This window comes from Lonchura striata, chromosome 18, assembly GCF_050655825.1.
Source record: "Lonchura striata isolate lonStrDom1 chromosome 18, ASM5065582v1, whole genome shotgun sequence".
In the NCBI taxonomy this organism is placed as follows: Eukaryota; Metazoa; Chordata; class Aves; order Passeriformes; family Estrildidae; genus Lonchura; species Lonchura striata.
In genome coordinates, this window is record NC_140720.1 from 3,823,990 (window position 1) to 3,842,628 (window position 18,639).

The window sequence follows — 18,639 nt, forward strand, 5'->3', positions numbered from 1 at the left end:
CTATGTTGAGTGGAAAAAACCAAACAAACACAACCTGAACCACCCACAAAAAGACAAAGTATTTTTTTAGAAAGAAAATGAGGGGCAAAGTCTGGCTGCTTTGAAATGTGTCTTGAAATCTCATATCTAAGAAAACCTCTGGGTTCTTCTCTTCCTGAGGACTCTTCTTGAGCCACACTAAAATAAAATGTTATGAACCTCATAGAAAACTAAAGTCAAAGTTCTTTAAATATTGAAGATAATACATTTATTCCCTCAATTCAGTGAAGACATAATTCCTTACTAAGTTTAGGCCTAACTCCTGAAGAACCAACCTGTGCTTTTTGGGTTTTGCCACTCAGCTTCTAAAAAAATGTCACTTCTGTCACCTGTGGCAACAGCTACAGCTCCAAATCCACTTCTCTCACCCTTCCATCCTACTGTTGTCCTGTTTTTATTCCAGGTTTGTCCTTAAATATATATGAAGGCCAGATCACTGCCCTGCTGGGTCACAGTGGATCTGGGAAAACTGCCCTGTTAAATGTGCTCAGTGGATTTTCCAAGCCTTCAGCAGGTGAGATGATGGGCCTGGATGCTGAAGAGGAGGAGCTGTTGGTTTTTCCAAGTGTAAGGGGGAAATATGCAAAAAACCTCTAAATTTTCCCTCAGTCATTTGTGCTGGGTTGTTGTCAGTGCAGATTTCTCCTTCAGCACGAGCTCCAGGGATAATGGATCCCTCGTGTGTGCACCATGGTCATTTCTCTATCTGCATGACCTGGTGCTTTCCATGAGCTGCACACCTGTAGGAAATATGGGTTTATTTGTAAGGGAGGGTTTTGCTGCTCTGAAATATTCTTGAAAGGTAATAAATCTTTGGGCTATCCAGTTATTTTGCTTTTTTGGGGTTTTTTTTAATTTTTAATTGAACACTTGCAAAACATCCATGGTGCTGGAATTAATGTCAGGTGTTTCACTCACCCCTCTGCGCAGGTTCTGCAATGATCTACAACTACAATGCTTCTGAAATGTGGAATATGGAAGGAATACAGGAAAAGGTTGGGATTTGCCCCCAAAGTAATTTGCATTTTGAAGCCTTAACAGTGAAGGAAAACCTGAGGATTTTTGCTCACATCAAGGGGATTCAGTGGAAGGAAGTAGATGAAGAGGTTGGTATGGGCTTCTCATCCACTGACTTCTCTTTTATGGCCTCTTGGGCACTTTGTGCTTTATTGATAAAAGATGATCACCTGCATCTTGTTCTGTGGAAATGTGAACAATCCTGATTTAGTGGCAAAGTGGTTTTCCAATTGTTTCTTATCCTCATGTCATGAGTTAAAACTCAGACTTGTCTTATTTATCTCCAAGCAAAGCCACTATGGGTGGATAAGTTTGAAATCTTGAATTTGGAATATTTGTAGCCATTTAGGAATTCAGACCAGTGCTTTGGAAATGTGACTCTTGTCTTCTTGTGTTCCCAAGGTGCAGAAAGTTCTTGTCATGATGGACCTCGCCGACGTTCAGAACGTTTGTGCTGAAGCCCTGAGTGGGGGACAAAAACGAAAATTGTCTCTCGGAATTGCAATTTTAGGGAATCCCCAGGTAGGGACTGGTTGTGTTTATGCACACACAGCACGTGTTGTTTTGGACGTAGCTTTGCATTTCGATTTGGCACAGAGACTGTTGGGCTTTCCTGCTATTCCAGGCTAATAATTCACTTATTGGAAGGATTGGGAAATCTGGTTCCATCAGAGCCATACTTTTAATTAGAAGGGTGGCAGTATTACAACAGGAGAAGGAGCAGTAAAAACGAGCCACACTTGAGGGTGCATTCTCTTCTCTGAGTGAGACCATCAAAAGCATGAAACCAAGTGATGCAAGCGTGGGACTGAGCTGGTGAACACAGTGGGTGTTGTAGCTGAGAAGGTCAAAATACAAAGCAAAACACTCCATTTTCAGAAGGCTTCAAACCTGTTGTTAGCATGCATGCTTTTTATACATTCTTACTCATAAGTTTGCTCATTGGTCAGGAAAGACAAACAAAGTGCTCATTGGAACAGACAGCAGCAGGTTACTCCTCTTTATCCTTCTTTCTTTCTTGGTTTCTGTGTCAGCGACCTTGGTAGGAAATTCTTCCAGGGTAAAACATGGATCCTCTTATCAAACTCCTCTCTGGCTCACAGAAGTTGATGTAAAAATGTAAAAATCTGTGTTATTGATGATTCCAAGATCGTAGAAAGTCTCTGTCAGCCCCGCTGCCAAAGCAGAAGCCAGAATTGGTCTGTGCTGGTTTCCAGGTTGTTTATTCTGTTTATCTCTCACATGTTCTGCTGCCCTGCCCAGCTCTGTCCTGCAGGGCAGCGTGTGGGGCTCTGCCCTCAGTGGGATGTGACAAACATTAAATACCAGAAACTCCCTGGGCTGGATTTACAATAACGTGCCAATATCTGTCACCTACGTTGGACAGTGTGTCCCCAGCCTGAACCAACAGAAAAATGCCAACACCACAGAGACACATGGAGGGCATGAAGAAGGAGAAAAAGGACAAGGCACACCCAATTTCCTCCATCTTGTCCCCTTTGCACCCCTCATCTAGAATCCTAAAATTTTACTTTTGCACCTGTGCCACACTTAATTATTACTGATATCAAACCCTCAGAGCTGGTAATTCACCCTGTAAGATTGGAAACTCTTTTCCATGGGCAGAGATCACAGCCAGTGTCTCTGGGGGCTCTGTCCAGGGGGTTCCTGACCCCTGCCAGGGTCCCAGACCTGCCAGGGCAGCCAGAGGAAGCTCTGGACTCCCACATCAAACCTCTCCCACAGGCTGGGGCGTGGGGAGCTCTGACCTCGTTGTGTTTTGCAGGTGCTGCTCCTGGACGAGCCCACGGCGGGGCTGGATCCCTGCTCCAGGCACCACGTCTGGAGCCTGCTGCGGGAGCGCCGCGCCGGGCGCGTGACGCTGGTCGCCACCCAGTCCATGGAGGAGGCAGACACTCAGGCTGGTGAGCCCAGACTGGCACCCTGGGGTGCACACAGGGGTTTGCAGGGCACAGCCCACGTGTGGGTCCCACTGCGGCACGGCTGGTGCTCGCTGGACATGTTTTGTCTGACAGTGACCACCCAAGCCGAGCTAGGCAAAGGTTTAAACTGGGCTGGTGCGTCCCTCCAAGGCTTTTCTCATGCTCCTCTCCAGGATAAAGCAGTCTTATCTAGTATAAAGCACTTCCACTTTATCTGGATTTGTCTGTGTGTCAGTAAAACTTGGTTTATTTTCCTGGATTCACTTGCCGCTGTTCCCATTTCCATATTGTTCCTGTGCTGCGTGGGAAATTCTCCACAAGCCCACAAGAATGCAGAACTGAAAGAATTAACCATGATGTTGAAGAGAAAGGCACTGATTTAAAAATTTAAAAATTTAAAAATTCAGGGCTGGCCTGGCTTTACTCCTCTCAATTTATTATTAAATGTCTGCTGAGTTCAGAAGGAGCAGAGTGAGGTCAGTCTGCTGCACTCTTGTAAATCCCCCTAAATCCTTTGCATTCCCTCCTCCTCAGATCGGAAAGCTTTCCTCTCCTGTGGGAGATTACAGAGTGTTGGCTCATCCCTCTACTTGAAGAGAAAATGGGGAATTGGCTATCACTTGAGGTAAAACCTTTTGTTTTGGTCATCACTCTTTTTGTGAAAAGCTTCTCATTCTCATATTTTCTTGTAGAATCTGTGTTTTTGTAGAGTTTATCTAGACAGTAACAGAAATCCTGACAATTCATTTTAGAAGACCTTTAAGGCTGCCAGAATTTCCCTGCTTTGGACAGCAAGCTGCCTTTCTTTGGCACCCAACCCTGAAAGCTCTGAGCATCAGCTAAAATGACTTTGCAGCTGAAAGGGGACCAGAGTGAGGTGATCCGTGGTGCCAGAGTGATGTACAACGGCTTTGATGCAAAGTTCTTTTTCTTAGGAGTTTGATTCCTGAGTCCTTGGTTTAGCAGCATTGTCCAGGATCATAATTCTTAACCTCAACAATTTTGTGCATGCATGGCAGAAACAGCGGCACTGCAGATGGATGTAAGAATTCCCACTAAAGTTATACCCAGTTTTGGAGATTTCCCTATGGGAGAACTGCCACTCGCACTGTACTCCAACCAGATGAGGCACATATCTTTTATTCCCTATTTAACATTATAACAATGGGTTTTTTTAACAGGATGCACATAAATGACCTGTGTGATCCAGAGCTTGTGTCATCCATGGTCAGACAGTACATCCCTGATGCTGTGCTCAAGGGGCAGAAGAGGGATGAGCTGTGTTTTAGGCTGCCTCTGGAAAACACTGACAGCTTCCCAGGTAAGAAACCCATGCCAGGAGTTTAAAGGGAAACACACTGGTGGGAAAAGCAGAAATCAAAGTTACTGTGAAGGGAAAAATTCTATTCCTTGGTCCATAATGTGTGGTATTAGGAAGCTGCATAAATATCAGTTTTACAGAAAGCCTTCCGTGCGCATGCTAATATCAATAATGAAGATTGAAAAAAACCAAGTAAATCCACCAACCAATCTACAAACTAAAATCCACTGACCCTCTTCTTTTTTCAGGATGGTCCATGTAAACCAAAACCACTAGACTTCTCCACTAGTTACCTCTAAAGAACGCAATAAATTTGTGATGAGTTTCAGGTCATGGGGATTAATGACACAAATGCTGGAACATCCAGTGTTAATTGGCTGAGTTTGTTAATTAACACTGGCTGAGTTTGTGCTCAGCGCTGGCCGTGGTGCCTGGGCTGAGTCTGGCTGTTTCTCCCGTGCAGATCTGTTCAGCCACCTCGAGAGCAGCCTCGTGCCAGGGGTTGTTAATTACGAGGTGACCAGGACAACCCTGGAAGATGTTTTCCTGAAGCTGCAGGGTGAGGAAGCCATCGATCCCGAAGGTAAAGCCTTTTGCAAGTGTGGCATCCTCAAAGTTCCATCTAAACGTGTGTTTTAATGGACTATCTAACAAATTTCTGCTAAATGTGAATATTGATAGGCCTAGAGGGGCAGTTGTATCCCAGTGAGGAATATCATCTTGGAGAAGCCCAAATTATTCTGTCTTGGCTTCCCAAAGGGTTTCAAGCGTGATAATTAAGGTTTGTGTTGAAAGGGTATTTATTTACCTTTGAAGGGTTGTCCAGCCCAGACCAGGAGGTGGGAAGGGATAAAGTTTACAGAAGGTATTTCCCAAGGCCAGTGAAGATCTTGGATGTGTTGCCACACCAGCCAGTCTGAATTCACCAATATAAATTCTATTTTGGATGAATTATGGCCCTTTTTCTCTGCCCTTCTAACACTTCTCTCTCTAAAAAAAAAAAAAAAAAAAAAAAAGAAAAAAAAGAAAAAGAAATCAGAGTGTCCCTCTGTTCAGAGCAGAAGATGTTTGATGATTGTTTGGGATTAGAAGGTGTCCTTGGAAGGCTCTTGGTGGGTAATGGCATTTCCTGGTGAACACACAGGAGAGGGAGACCTCGAGGAGAGGGACCAGAACCTGCCGTGGTTCTCCAAGCAGGGGATGCTGGCCATGAGTGGGATGATGCTCTGGAGGCAGCAGGTGTGTGCTGTGCTGAGAATTCGCCTGCTCAGACTGAAGCACGAAGGAAAATTTCTCAGGGGCATGTAAGTACAGAAGCTCCAACCTGCCCTACAGCCCTGGAGCAGCTGAGGGAAGGCTTAATACTGCTGGAGATGTTTGGAAGCAGAGAATTAGGTGGGAAAAGTTTCAAAGCTGCAAAAATAGGGGTAGTCTGGACTTAGCAGGAGAACTCTGGCTTGATTAAGTTTTAAATTTCCCCATAAATCACACAATTACTTACTGGTGGATTTCCCCTGGCATCACTTATGGTCTGTTTTTCCATCTAGATTGCTGTTATTTGGAATATTTATCCTTCCACCACTGATGGTTTTAATGATGTTTCATATGTGGCACAACTCCAGCAGCTGGGAAATCACATCTAGCCCGTATTTTCTTCCCACAAAAGAGAAAATTCAAAATAGGTCTACAAACCTCCTCATCTTCAATGACACAGGTGAGGAAGAACATGTGATGCTGACTCACTTTCTGCAGCAATGTAAATTTTATTATAATTGACAGAGCAACCTTGCAAATGCCACAAATATATAAAGGAATGTGCATTGAGAAGTGTTTTCTTTTGAGCAAAAGTAAATGCAGTTCTAGTGATGATATAGATGATATGTAAAAGAGTAATGAACCAGGCAAGTTAAAAAAAAAACAGTAAATAAACTAAGTTTGAAATATATATTTTGTTTAATCAGTTTAAATAAATAGAAAATATATAGGAAGTATGTGTCTGCTTAGTCTCAATATTTGGGTTTTTAACATAACTTTACTTTGCAAGTAGGAACTTGTTTATATGAAACTGTTTCTATTTAAAGAAAAAAAAAATCCCTCTAATGACTCTAATTTCTGTCCTTGACTTGATTTCAGGATCAGAAATCGAGGATTTCATTGCTGCTTTGAAGACTCAAAACATAACCCCAGAAATAACTCCAGAGAAAAACATCACAAGCCTTCCAAATTATAATGGAGCTATAAAAATATCCCTGGAAGGCAAGGTAAGGGATATTTTTCTTTCCTTCTTTCATCCTGAAGATCAACAGGATTTCCTGAGAAGTATTTAAATGAGAGAAATAAACACACCAGAAAAGAGAGAATGTTTTTTTTTTTTTAGCATAATAAAGAGTTTCAGTAGCGCTGCTCACACCTCTCAGGGACATGAAGGCATTTTGTTTTGACATTTGCCTGCATTAGGAATGGTGTGGCCAGCAGGAGCAGGGAGGTCATTCTTCCCCTCAAGTGCTGTGTCCAGTTATGGCCCCTCAGTTTGGGAAGGATGTTGAGATATTTGAGTGCACCCAGAGGAGGCAGCGAGGCTGGAGAGGGGCTGAGAACACAAACCCTGTGAGGAACGTTTGAGGGAGTTGGGGTTGTTCAGCCTGGAGAAGAGGAGGCTCAGAGGTGACCTGATTGCTCTCCACAGCTCCTGAAGGGAGGTTGCAGACAGGTGGGGTTGGTCTCTTCCACCGGGCAGCACTGGCAGAACAAGAGGACACAGTCTCAGCTATGTCAGGGAAGGTTTAGGTTGGATATTAGGAAAAAAATTTCACCGAAAGAATAATAAAGCACTGGAATTGTCTTCCCAGGGAGGTGGTTGTCCTGGTTTGAAAAGCAAAACCAGTGAGAGGCTCTAAGTCAGAAATACAATTTATTAGGAAAAAGGGAACAAAGAACCAAATACATACAATGGCACAAAAGAAGAACCACCGACAGAGTCAGAGACACAACCTGACACTCGCCGGCTGGGGCGGTGGTAGCAGATATGGTTCTGTCCAAGCAGTGCTCCTGCAGACTGATGGAGTTTCCCTCTGGAGATCCAGTGCAGAGAAGGTCTCAGCTGTTCCCCTTGGAAGAGGGGATCTCCTTGCTGTCTGCAGAACCCCGCTGATATCCTTGATGGCATCTTTGGCTCCTCCCTCTGGGCGGAGCCTCTCACAATGGAACGCTGTGATCTTCTCAGCCATGTGGCTAAAAGAACAGCTCCTCCTGGAGGGACTTATCCCTGAGTCCCGAGATAAGGAAAGAAAGGGATTGCAGCTCCAGGTGGTAATGGAATACACCCCAATATCATAACCTAGGACAGTGGTCCAATCACCATCTCTGGATGTGTTTAAAAAAAGACTGGACTTGGCACTTGGTGCTACAGTCTAGTTGTGGTGTTAGGGCATAGGTTGGACTTGATGATCTTAGAGGTCTCTTCCAACCTCTTTATTCTGTGATTCTGTGACATCTTCAGAGCCGCCAGTTCACGGTCATGTGCAGCCCAGAACCCATCAACTGCTTCCCTGTGCTGGTGAACATCCTCAGCAACACCTTCCTGAGGCTCTCCAATTCCACGGCGCGCTTCCGCGTCTGGAGCCAGCTCTTCTACTCGGTGAGGGCCCTGCCCTGCTGGGCCAGAGTCAGCTGGGACAGCTGAAGGGATGAGCACTGCACAGCCTGGGGGGCTGGGGGAGCAGGTTCCAAGGGGTTGGGGCAGTGGTCCCACTGCTGGTGGTTCCCAGGGGTATTTAATGATGATTTTTTTCCTGCGGCATCCAAAGGTTCTGTGAGGTTTCGGTACCGTAAGAAATTTGTACCATAAGAAATTGGGATTGTTCTTGGGGAAAAGAAGTTCAGAGTGATCTAATTGTGCCCTTCCAGTCCCTGATGGAAAGATGGAGAGAGAGTGTTTACAAGGGCCTTGAGTGACAGGCCAAAGGGGAATGCCTTCCCACTGAGCCAGATTGGTTGAGATTGGATATTAGGAGGAAACTGTTCCCTGGGAGGGTGGGCAGGCCCTGGCACAGGTGCCCAGAGCAGTTGTGGCTGCCCCTGGATCCCTGGCAGTGTCCAAGGCCAGGGTGGATGGGGCTTGGAGCCACCTGGAATAGGGGAATGTGTCCTTGCCCACAGCAGGGGTGGAATGAGATTAAAAGGTCCTTTCCAACCAGGCCATGCTGATGAACATGGTGGGAATACAACAGTGATCTTTGCAAACCCCACCTTTCCTCAGCAACAAAAAGTTGGTCACCATCCCCAACAATGTACAACAATAATCCAAATTATTTCTGCAAATTCTAGGTTGCTAAATGTCATTATGTTTTTCTTTTTCCCTTGTTTCCTGTTCTTAAACACCACTGACTTACCATTTGTGCTCTTGCTCACTGGTGTGTTCAACCTTCTCATGAGCATCGAGCCATCCAGATTTTCCCTGGGCAGCATCAGTCATGGATGGCTGAATTTCTCCCCACAGGGAGAAAACTCAGAGCTGAAGAACTACATTTTTTTTGGCTTATTCACCTACCTGCTGGTTTTGACTGCTGGTTTGCCTCCTCTCTTTGCGATGAGCAGCGTGGAGGATTACAAGGTAAGGAGCCTAAGGAGTGAATGCAATGCAAAATGCCTGGAGAGCACCAGTGGGCAGGCCCTGGCACAGGTGCCCAGAGCAGCTGTGGCTGCCCCTGGATCCCTGGAAGTGTCCAAGGCCAGCCTGGACAGGGTTTGGAGCACCCTGGGACAGTGGAAGGTGTCCCTGCCATGGCAGGGATGATCTTTAAGGTCCCTTCCAACCCAAATCATTCCATGATTCTGTGGTTTCTAGGTAGGATGATAGAAGAAAATCAGTCAGGTTAGCACCAAGGTTCACTTCTCTGCATCCCAAGAAACCAGCTGGGGCTCACAATAATGTGGATGTTAATAAAGCTTTTGAGATCTGAACGATTTAATTCTTTTTCCTTTTAGGAATGCCATGGTTTTACAAAATGGTTGAATTAAGAATTAGAAAGGAGAGGAAGAGAAGAGCAAGGGAATAGAGAAGGAGCAGGAATGATGTTTTAGACTCTCCCTTTTCTCATTTTTGTCATTTTTGCAGCTCCAGGCTCGCTCCCAGCTGCGGCTGGCAGGGCTCTTCCCCTCAGCCTACTGGTGTGGGCAGGCTCTGGTGGACATCCCCTTCTTCTGGAGCCTGATCTGCCTCATGTGTGGGATCCTGATGCTCTTCACCCGCATCTTCCCCTTGGAGACCCGTGCCGTGCTGACCCTGGTGAGCTCTGGGCACAATGGGTGAATGGCAGTAATTCCCTTCCCTCACTGCACAGCAGGATTTGGCTTTAGAGAGTTTCTTTGCAATGGGCTCCTCTGGGCAGATGGTCACACATCCACAGGCACCTCCTTGTCACTGATGTCTCTCTCTCTTCCTCCAGCTCATTTGCATCTTTGGTTATGGAATATCTCTTGTCCTCTTCGTTTATTTAATGGCCTTCAAATTTCGCACGGGGCGAAGCAATCGTTACATTTGGTCTTTAGCCTTCATTTTGGTAAGTGAGGAGCAGCTTCACTCTGAAGTGTTTGATTTACACACCTTGCCACTTGGAGCTTTGTTTCAAATTTGCATCAAGAAATTTGAATTTATATCAATATTCAGCAGAATAACCTGAATCGCCAACAAATATCCTGTTTTTTCAGCAACAATGCATTAAAATTGGAAATAGTTTTTCTGCTTTATTCCAGGTGAATTATGCTGCTTTTATGAACAGTGACCATCATGAAGTACTTTACTACGCCTGTATGCTGATTCCTATGTTTCCACCTGTGGGCTGGATCATGTTCTCTGGACTAGTAAGCAAAACACATCCTACTAAATTCAATAATTATTATATCTTAATGGTGCAAACTGGCAAAGCAAGAGGCACTTCCCAAATTCCCTGTCAAAAAAAGAGAGTGGGAAAAGAAAACACCAGAGAGTAGAAGTGTCAGGCTGTTAAGTGAGAGAAGAGGCCAAGATTTGACCTGTTAATCTTTGGTTTGATTGGGATATTTTTGGTCTGTTTAGTCACTAAGAGCTGTCACAGTGGCTGTATTTTGGCAGCAAGGGTGGCATGGGAGGGGAAAGTGGTGGACTGGGAAAAACAAGCTGGTGGAAGTGGGCTGGGAGAAGGCCAAAGACTGGGAAGAGAAAAGCTGTGATGGAAAAGGTCAACTTAACCTGACTGGTTTGAGGCCTCTGAATTTCTGTAGCCAAGGAAGCCACAACCCATTGAGGCAGTAAGAACCAAATTAAAAAAGACAAATCAAAGCTCCTTTATCCCATTCTGAAGGAAAGCTAAACATCCCTACCTGCCACATTTGCTCTGACCCTGCCCTGAGACACACAGCACTGAGGAGTTTTCTAATTGACTGATCTCCTTTTCTTCCAGAATTTCCTCATGTACCATGACTACACCATTTTTGAGACATGGAATTACATCTACATGCCTGTCTTTGCAGTAAGGGGGGGACCTGGAGATGGTTGCTTGGGCAGGGATGACTGTCACTGATGCAGTGGGCTTGCACTGGGCTTGTAAACTCTCCCCATAAATAAAGGATGGGGTTTGTAGTCAAAATCTCCCATTAAGTGTTGGCAGGGGAAGCAAATTCCAAGAAATCCTGGGCTTGTGCCTGATGTGGCCCTTGGATGATGCAAAAATGGGGCAGGGGCTTAAGTGGAGCTCATGCAGAAGGCAGAGATATTATTAATAAACTGATCATGCCAATGCTGCATCTACAAAAGGATGAAAGGATCTCCCATCCCATGGGATGTCTGTTGGGGTGCAGGTGGATTATCTGGGCTAGAGCTGCTGTCAGAAATCAAGGCTTTTGCAAATAATCTGCATATCAGAGAGGAATGTCTGCAAAGCATCAGTTTAGCTCCCTGCCCCTGCAGACCTTTTCAACAGCTGACATTAATGAGCTAGGTTACTGCATCCCTTTATAATTAAAATTAACGGGGTGTGTTGTTGCCTTGTCTCCACACAAACCTGATGAGTGTCTGGTTTCCAGCCATACATCCACGGTGTGATTTTTGCTTTCCTCCTGCGCTGTTTGGAGATGAGATACGGAGAAGCAGTTCCAGGATTTGATCCCATCTTCAGGTGTGTCCCAGGAATTCCTTGTGAGCCACAGCCCTCCCTGTCTGCAGGGTGGGCTTGGAGCTGCACAGCCTCCTGACAGCAGGAGGGGAAAACGGGCTATGTGAAAGTTGTTTGTCAGCATGTGGGTAAAGCTAGGATTTTTAATTTTTGCTATGTCCTCGAGAGGATTAAAATTGTGATTTCAGCTTTTTTTTTTTTTTTTTTTAAGGTTCATAGCTGAGATTTCAGGACATTTCCCTACAGGGGGTAAATGATATCCAAATAGACAGAGAAAAATTTTAACTCCTTTTCAAAGGTGTCAGTACTGCTCCACATAGGATAGAGACCTTCCCTAAATCTTCATCAGGTCGAGGTTGTCTAAGTGCTCCCTGCTTACCTGTCACCAACAGCAAGTGACCTGAGTCACATGGGAGAAGATTTGTAAAAAGTATTTAATTACCAAACGTTACCAAGTGTGGGGGTTAAATGCCCAAATTGGTTTGCAAACCTGACACGTGTATTTTAATTCTCCTTGACCAGATGATTGGCACGTCTGGAGCAGGGAACCAGTCAATAAAGATAAAGGAAAAGCTAAAGCTGGCCTTTATTTTCTCAGCCATGACAGAGAATTTTAGCTTTTCCTCCCCAGGAATGCTTGAACAAACACCATCTGGGGAACAGCTCAGTGATCCTTGTGTGTCCCTTCCAACTCTGAGCCTGTGAGCTCCCCAAGGGCAAATAAATTTTGGGTTTTGTTGGTGCTGCCAGTGAAATACATTTAAGGGATCACAGTTTAAATGTGAGCCCTGCAATAAATTTAAAACGTGGCAGCACTAAAAGTGTGACCCTCAGTTACATTTTACTGCCCCAGAGGTTTGGGGCTTCTCAAAAACACTTACCTGGCAAAATCTGGGCCTGGAAGGTGCCATTTCATGGGTCCCTTTCTAATGTTTGTGTCACCAGCTTCAACCTCAGCTGGCAAAAAAGTATTAAATAAAAAAAATTAGGGAATTTGATGCTTTGAGGAATTTTATTTATTTCCTTCCTGCCACTGTGGTGGGTAGTTCAGGCCCCAGTCTGGGCACTGGGAGATAAATTTGAAAACTATTATACTTATTTCTAGATATAAATATGCACTTATGTCCTCTCTAATTATACTGGGAAAAAACTTATAAATTCAAACCTTTTTTGGAAGTGATTCTGAATGAAAGCATCTCTCCTCCTCTGTGGGAAAAGGATTTGTAGAAAATTTAAAAAATTTGACAGAAGGCTCACTTAGGCTCATATCTGTGTGTAAACTTTGAGATAAGCAACGTTGACTTAGAAATGTTATAGCATAGGATAGACATTGTTGAGAGAGAAACTGAAGCGGAAATGTGTTTTAAAAGATGGTTCTGAAAACAAGACTAGATACTTTAGAGAAATAGAATTATGAAAGATGCATTGTAGTAAGATTCATGATGGGTAATCTTAGATGATTAGACATGATGTTAAGACATTTATAATATGGTGTGGTCAAAGTTGATAGGTTGATAAATGCTTGTAGTGTATTGTAATTGGGAAATAGTTGGCTTCTGATTGTGAGGGTGCGAAATGGAACAGAAGTTTTTAGAAGGCCGCTCAGTTACCCATCTCTGGGTGAGCAAAGGGCTCAGTCTGACCCTTCTGCACTGGTAGGATGCAGCGGAGAAGAGAGGCGCCCCGGCAGAACAAGGAGCAGGCTGGCGAGGAGCCCCCCGAGGTGCAGGCGGAGCGGGAGCGGGTGCGGCGCGCGCTGGCCTCGCTGCAGCCGGAGGAGGTGATCCCACCCCAGCCCCTGCCCTGCTCTGCTTTCCATCCTCCATCTGTCCCCACAGGCCCCAGCTGCGGAGTAATTAGCATTGACTCCATGGTTGAAGGCTGATCAATTGCTTTATTAGATCATCTTATACTATATTATATCAATTAACAAACTCAATAACCCTTCCAGCCAGTCCGCTACAGCTCTGACCTAATTGATCAATCCATCCAAAAACCATCCAGTGTCCAATTAAGAAATCACCCTTTGGTAAACAAATCTCCATGGCACATTCCACATATGCGCAACAGCACGGTCAAGTGGAGATAAGAATTGTTTCTCATTCTTTCTCTGATTTTCTCACAGCCTTCCCCAGGAAAATGCCTGGGAAAGTTCTGCCTGCTCTCTATGGCCAAAGAGCTGCTACCACATCCATCATTTTCATTCTTTCATCTGCATCTGCTTTCTTAGCTCATGCACTCAGATCTTCTGATGTGATGTCACCACCCAGCCCATGATCACCCTGGCACCACAAGGACTTTAGCTGGCCCCATTATTTTTTTTTTTTATTCTGCATATTTTCCTGTTTTGGGTTTGGTTTTTTTTTTCCTCTGTTTCATTGCTTTTTAATGTGAAATTTTCTCTTTTTCAAATCCTGCTTAACTGTAAGAACAGATCAGCTGTCTCATGGAGTAGGAGAATTTTTATTTCCCTCTCTGTCTCTTCACAGGACTTGGTTGTTGTCAACAGTTTGCGCAAGGAATACGAAGTCAGGACAGCCACTTCCATCTTTAAGAAAAAGAAGAAACTTGCTGTCAAAAATCTCTCTTTTGGTGTTAAAAAAGGTTCAAGTACTTTTCTGCACTCCCTATAATATAACTGACTAAAATCTAAAGAGAAGGCCTCATTTGGTGGAAGTATTTTTGTTAGAATTTTCTTGTGAGCTTTGTGACCTGACACTCTGGGCTTCTGCCTTCAAAGTTTTAATTTATGTGGATAAAACAACCCTTTCTTCTACTGTACTTTTGACTATTACCTAGAATACAGGGGAGAAGTCATATTACCAATATATATTATTAACAGTTGTTGCATATTTGTTCCAGGAGAAGTTTTAGGTCTGTTAGGACCCAACGGAGCTGGGAAAAGCACAACTCTGAACATGATTTCTGGAGGTGTAGCAGTGACTGCTGGGGAGGTAGGTGGCTTCTTGGAGCAGCTGCAGAGATGACCTTGATGCCTTTAAAAATTAAGGATGTTATAAGCCAGCAAGATCTTCCTACAATCAGGGGATGTATGTGTGATTATGTAAAATTTATGTGTCCTGGATATTTACAGAGCTGAGAAAAAGTGTTGATTTATGCCAAGCATAAGTTCTCATATTCCTCAAAGTCAGTGTTACAGATTTAAGAGTTTGAGCAGCAGGAAATCTTCAGCTAGCATTGGAAACCCATTGTGAAATGTCTCAAGCCCTGTAAGAATTGTTGACATCTAAAAAACCCCAAAAATAACACTCTCCATAAACAGCCTTGCAAAACCAGGAAATGGAAAACGAATGTGAGCAGCGTTGGGCCAGTAACAATCCATCATTAATTTCGTGCAGAATGATTAATGGCATGTGCTGGGGGAGGGGAAATGCCATTGCTCTTACAGATTTGGGACTGAAGGTTGCAAATAGGAAAGTATTACTAGGAGAAGACTGGCTGATGTTGGTAATATTACCCAAAGTGAAAAGGCAGATGGAGCAGGATCACCCTGCCCATGGAGCCCCACGGTGACCACTCACAAGTGGCTGCTGACCACACAAGTGCTTGGCCAGCTGGATGGGGCTTGGGGCAACCTGGGGTAGTGGAAGATGTCCCTGCCCGTTGTAGGGGTGGGATGGGATGAGCTCTAAGCAGCCTGTGAGCCCAGCAGAGCAGAGCTGTGTGTCTGTGCAGGTGCTGCTGGGGGGCCGGGATGAAGGCCTGGGCTGGTGCCCACAGCAGGACCCGCTCTGGCCACACCTGACGGTGCTGCAGCACCTGGAGGCCTTCGCTGCCGTCCGGGGAATGAGGGAGGAAGATGCTGCTCTTGCCATCAGCTGGTAGGAAGCCAAATTATCTCATCTCTGGGTTCTCCCTCCCTCCAGAGGTAGCGAGCCTTCCAGCCTATCATTGTCACCGCTAGAAATGAAGGGATGGGACTATTTCCAAGCTAAGAACAATTTATTGCTCAGATAAACATCAGTCTCAGGGGCTGTGAGATTTTACAGGAGCAAGCATTCGGCCATAGCTCAAGAGTAGTCACAAGGTCTTAGTTACAAGGCAATATAGAACTTTCTAACCCAACAGACAGTTGTCACAGGGTTTATTTTGCTTTTCTAACCTGCCACCTTTACTTACTTCTCCTGCACTGTGGAATACTTTTTGTCTAATGGCTTCTGTCTCCCTTGCACTCATATGCTTCTGTTAGAACTTCTAAACTCCTAGCTACTCTGTACAAGCACACCCTTACATGATAAACCCTTCACCCTCTTATCAATACAGTTTCTTACTTAAGGCATATTCTCACCTACAACTATAAAAATACAAGTTTATGATTTCTTTCCTCTTACAAGAAGCTTAGACTGATATAAAAACACAATACATAGATATTAAACTAAAAAATCATCTTCTAAGGCTGTAGATCAAATCCTTCAGTGTCTGTGGAAGTTTCTGTTTTTCTGATTCCTACACCAGCCCAATCACTCTGTGATTTTATAGGGTGGGGAAGGGTTTCTCTTTTAACAAAACTGGCTCGTGTGGTTAAGAGACAGCATCTTCAATGCCTCTCACCTTAGAGAGGTGACTTCTCCTGATGAGGTCTGCTATTTTATACTGTTCTTAGTCCCTTGCCTATGAAGACTGTAGCCCAAGTTTACCTGGGAAAATTCAGGAAAAAAAATTAAATTTGCCTCAGTTCATGGCTAGTTGCATGAGTAACTCACTTCTCCCATTAGCTACACTTCCTGCCTTGAATTTCTGTCAAAATTCCTCAATTTAACATCCAAGTTAGGAGCATAATCCCCAGGTAACCCAAGGTGATGGATATCAACCCAAACATGTCAGTGTTGGGTTCCTCAGCCCCCCTGACCACAGAGGTTGCACACCAAGGTGATCACTTGAGGCTTTTCCCTTTCTATTTCCCACAGCATAGGAAGGGCCTTGGATCTCCTGAAGCATTTCAAGACCCCAGCAAGAAGTTTATCTGCCGGAGAAGCCAGAAAGGTACATGTTGGATTTGTCTTCCCTACTTAACCAAACCCTGCTTGCTCCTTCTTGGATGTGGTGCAGAGGAAACCTTCAGCTGAGTGGGTTCCTGGCATCATTTATTTTCATCAATACCTTTTGAATCCATCCTAACAGGATTCCCTCCCTCTTTCCCATTCATCCTCACCGTGTGTTTAATAAGTGCTAACCACAAATTGGATTTACAATCACCTCTTCACGCCCCACCACCTACATCTGCCAGTAAATGGGACGGAAAACCACTTTCACATCTTGGGCAGGCTCAGGAGGTCTGGGGAAATCTGATTTTGAGAGATGAAAATGTTAACTGAGAACACCTGAAGTGGGATTTTTTTTTTTTTAATCCCTGTTCCTTTTGTACTTTGCAATCAAGAGCTTCAGCTTTGAAAAATTCACGGGGATTAAGGTGCACCAGTTTTGTAGGTAACTAAAGGAGCCCTGACCTGATGTTGTTCCCATTCCAGCTGTCATTTGCTCTGAGCATCCTGGGAGGCCCAGCAGTGATGCTTTGGGATGAGCCCTCCGTGAGCCTGGACCCCAAAGGGCAGCGCCGCATGTGGTGAGCAGCCCTGGCCTGGCAGAAATGGGAATCTGGGGAGGGTTTAACAGCATGGGCCTCACCCTCCCCGCTGCAGGAACTCTTGGGCAGGCAGAGCTGACAGTGGAGATCTGTCTTTTCCCTTTTTCCTAATGCCCAGGGGATGAGGAGAGCTTGCTGAGCCCCTCACTCAGCTAGCAGCAATAATGTAACATAATGGTCATTAATACACCCCCAAAAGTGACCCCATAAAGGTCATTAATACACCCCAAAAAATCTCAATAGGCACTAGCTGAATCTATCCATTTGGTACAAAAGACACAAATTTCTGGTTTTTTAAGAGCAAGAGAAAAATTTGTAGGAAGTCTTCCCTTTAATCATTCAGCACTGGTGTTTGCTTTAGCTTTTAATCACCAGTTTACACCATCAGCGCAAAATTTGGAGGGATGCTGACATGACAAATAACAGCATAGCAGTGGCATCCAGGTCATCTTTAAACAAGAAAACTGAAGCCTTTTAAATAGTTCTCTGATTTTTAATAACTTTAAAACGTTGTTCCTAAGGAGGGAGACATAGACCAGTATTGGAGTCTTGGATGCTGACAATTTTAAACTTTCTGTGCTGAAGGGCACAGACCCACAAGAAAATACTGTATTTGACCTGAGGCCATGGAGAAGGCTTCCAAAATTGATTGGTAGCACTGGGATTATGGGTGTGTAGTTTGATTAGAAGTGTGTGATATCACAGGGTGGAGAACTTGGACTTTAAGGTTTTAGAATATAGTAATATATTAGAATATAGTAATATACATAAAGCAAGATGGAGGTTTTAGGGTGGAGGCTGCTCCTTCTTATTCACCTTCTTCCTTCTTCTCCATGGGTTTGGGTGATGCTTTGTAGTCGGACAGAAAAGTCCACATGGCAGACTTCGAGTGATTAGTTATTGGGTTAAAAGTGAAAATAATTTATGTGTCATTTCTTAATTGGATCGTTTGGCCTTAAAAGACCTTGTATAGAAAGACAGTTGGCCACTTTGTAGCTTGTTAGTAGAACAAGCTGTAGAACCCATGACTTGTAATATCGATACGAAATAATGAACGTCCAAGCCTGGACACAAAACACCGCCTCTAGCGCTTCAATCCCAACCTTGGAGCGGTAGGAAAAGAAACCAGGAGCTGGCAGACCAGGAGATTCCCCGTGGCTGTTCCCAGGAAGTGAGTGTGACCCCTGTGTCCCCAGGAGGATGGTGGAGGCCTCCATGAAGAGCAAGGAGAGGGCGGGCGTCCTGTGCACGCAGTCCCTGGAGGAGGCGGCGGCGATGTGCGACCGCGTGGCCATCCTGCTGGCCGGCCGGCTGCGGTGGGCACCGCGGGCTGCGGCGGGGGGCGCGTTGGCTGGGCTTACGTTGGGCTAGCTTGGGTTAGGTTGGGTTAGGTTGGGTTAGGTTGGGTTAGTTCGGGTTAGTTGGGGTTAGTTTGGGGTTAGGTTGGGTTAGTTTGGGGTTAGTTTGGTTTAGTTTGGGGTTAGAATGGGTTAGTTTGGGGTTACTTTGGTTTAGTCTGGGGTTAGTTTGGGTTACTTTGGGTTAGTTTGGTTTAGTTTGGGC

At 44.8% G+C, this 18,639-nt stretch overlaps 1 protein-coding gene across 4 annotated transcripts in view; it reads left to right on the forward strand.

The window, feature by feature from the left end:
* LOC110474452 (ATP-binding cassette sub-family A member 9-like) overlaps positions 1 to 18,639 on the forward strand; it is a 31,372-nt gene that overhangs the window by 10,822 nt on the left and 1,911 nt on the right. For all 4 annotated transcript variants that reach the window (XM_031506402.3, XM_085556649.1, XM_085556650.1 and 1 more), the window contains exons 12-35: positions 443 to 553; positions 970 to 1,145; positions 1,459 to 1,578; positions 2,843 to 2,981; positions 3,534 to 3,624; positions 4,181 to 4,320; positions 4,784 to 4,903; positions 5,465 to 5,624; positions 5,868 to 6,034; positions 6,454 to 6,581; positions 7,820 to 7,957; positions 8,819 to 8,932; positions 9,437 to 9,607; positions 9,768 to 9,881; positions 10,075 to 10,182; positions 10,761 to 10,829; positions 11,383 to 11,474; positions 13,131 to 13,251; positions 13,961 to 14,075; positions 14,334 to 14,425; positions 15,168 to 15,313; positions 16,400 to 16,475; positions 16,961 to 17,055; positions 18,273 to 18,392. In XM_031506402.3, the coding sequence (XP_031362262.3) occupies positions 443 to 553; positions 970 to 1,145; positions 1,459 to 1,578; positions 2,843 to 2,981; positions 3,534 to 3,624; positions 4,181 to 4,320; positions 4,784 to 4,903; positions 5,465 to 5,624; positions 5,868 to 6,034; positions 6,454 to 6,581; positions 7,820 to 7,957; positions 8,819 to 8,932; positions 9,437 to 9,607; positions 9,768 to 9,881; positions 10,075 to 10,182; positions 10,761 to 10,829; positions 11,383 to 11,474; positions 13,131 to 13,251; positions 13,961 to 14,075; positions 14,334 to 14,425; positions 15,168 to 15,313; positions 16,400 to 16,475; positions 16,961 to 17,055; positions 18,273 to 18,392 (2,923 nt within the window). The remainder of the gene's footprint in view (positions 1 to 442; positions 554 to 969; positions 1,146 to 1,458; positions 1,579 to 2,842; positions 2,982 to 3,533; positions 3,625 to 4,180; positions 4,321 to 4,783; positions 4,904 to 5,464; positions 5,625 to 5,867; positions 6,035 to 6,453; positions 6,582 to 7,819; positions 7,958 to 8,818; positions 8,933 to 9,436; positions 9,608 to 9,767; positions 9,882 to 10,074; positions 10,183 to 10,760; positions 10,830 to 11,382; positions 11,475 to 13,130; positions 13,252 to 13,960; positions 14,076 to 14,333; positions 14,426 to 15,167; positions 15,314 to 16,399; positions 16,476 to 16,960; positions 17,056 to 18,272; positions 18,393 to 18,639) is intronic.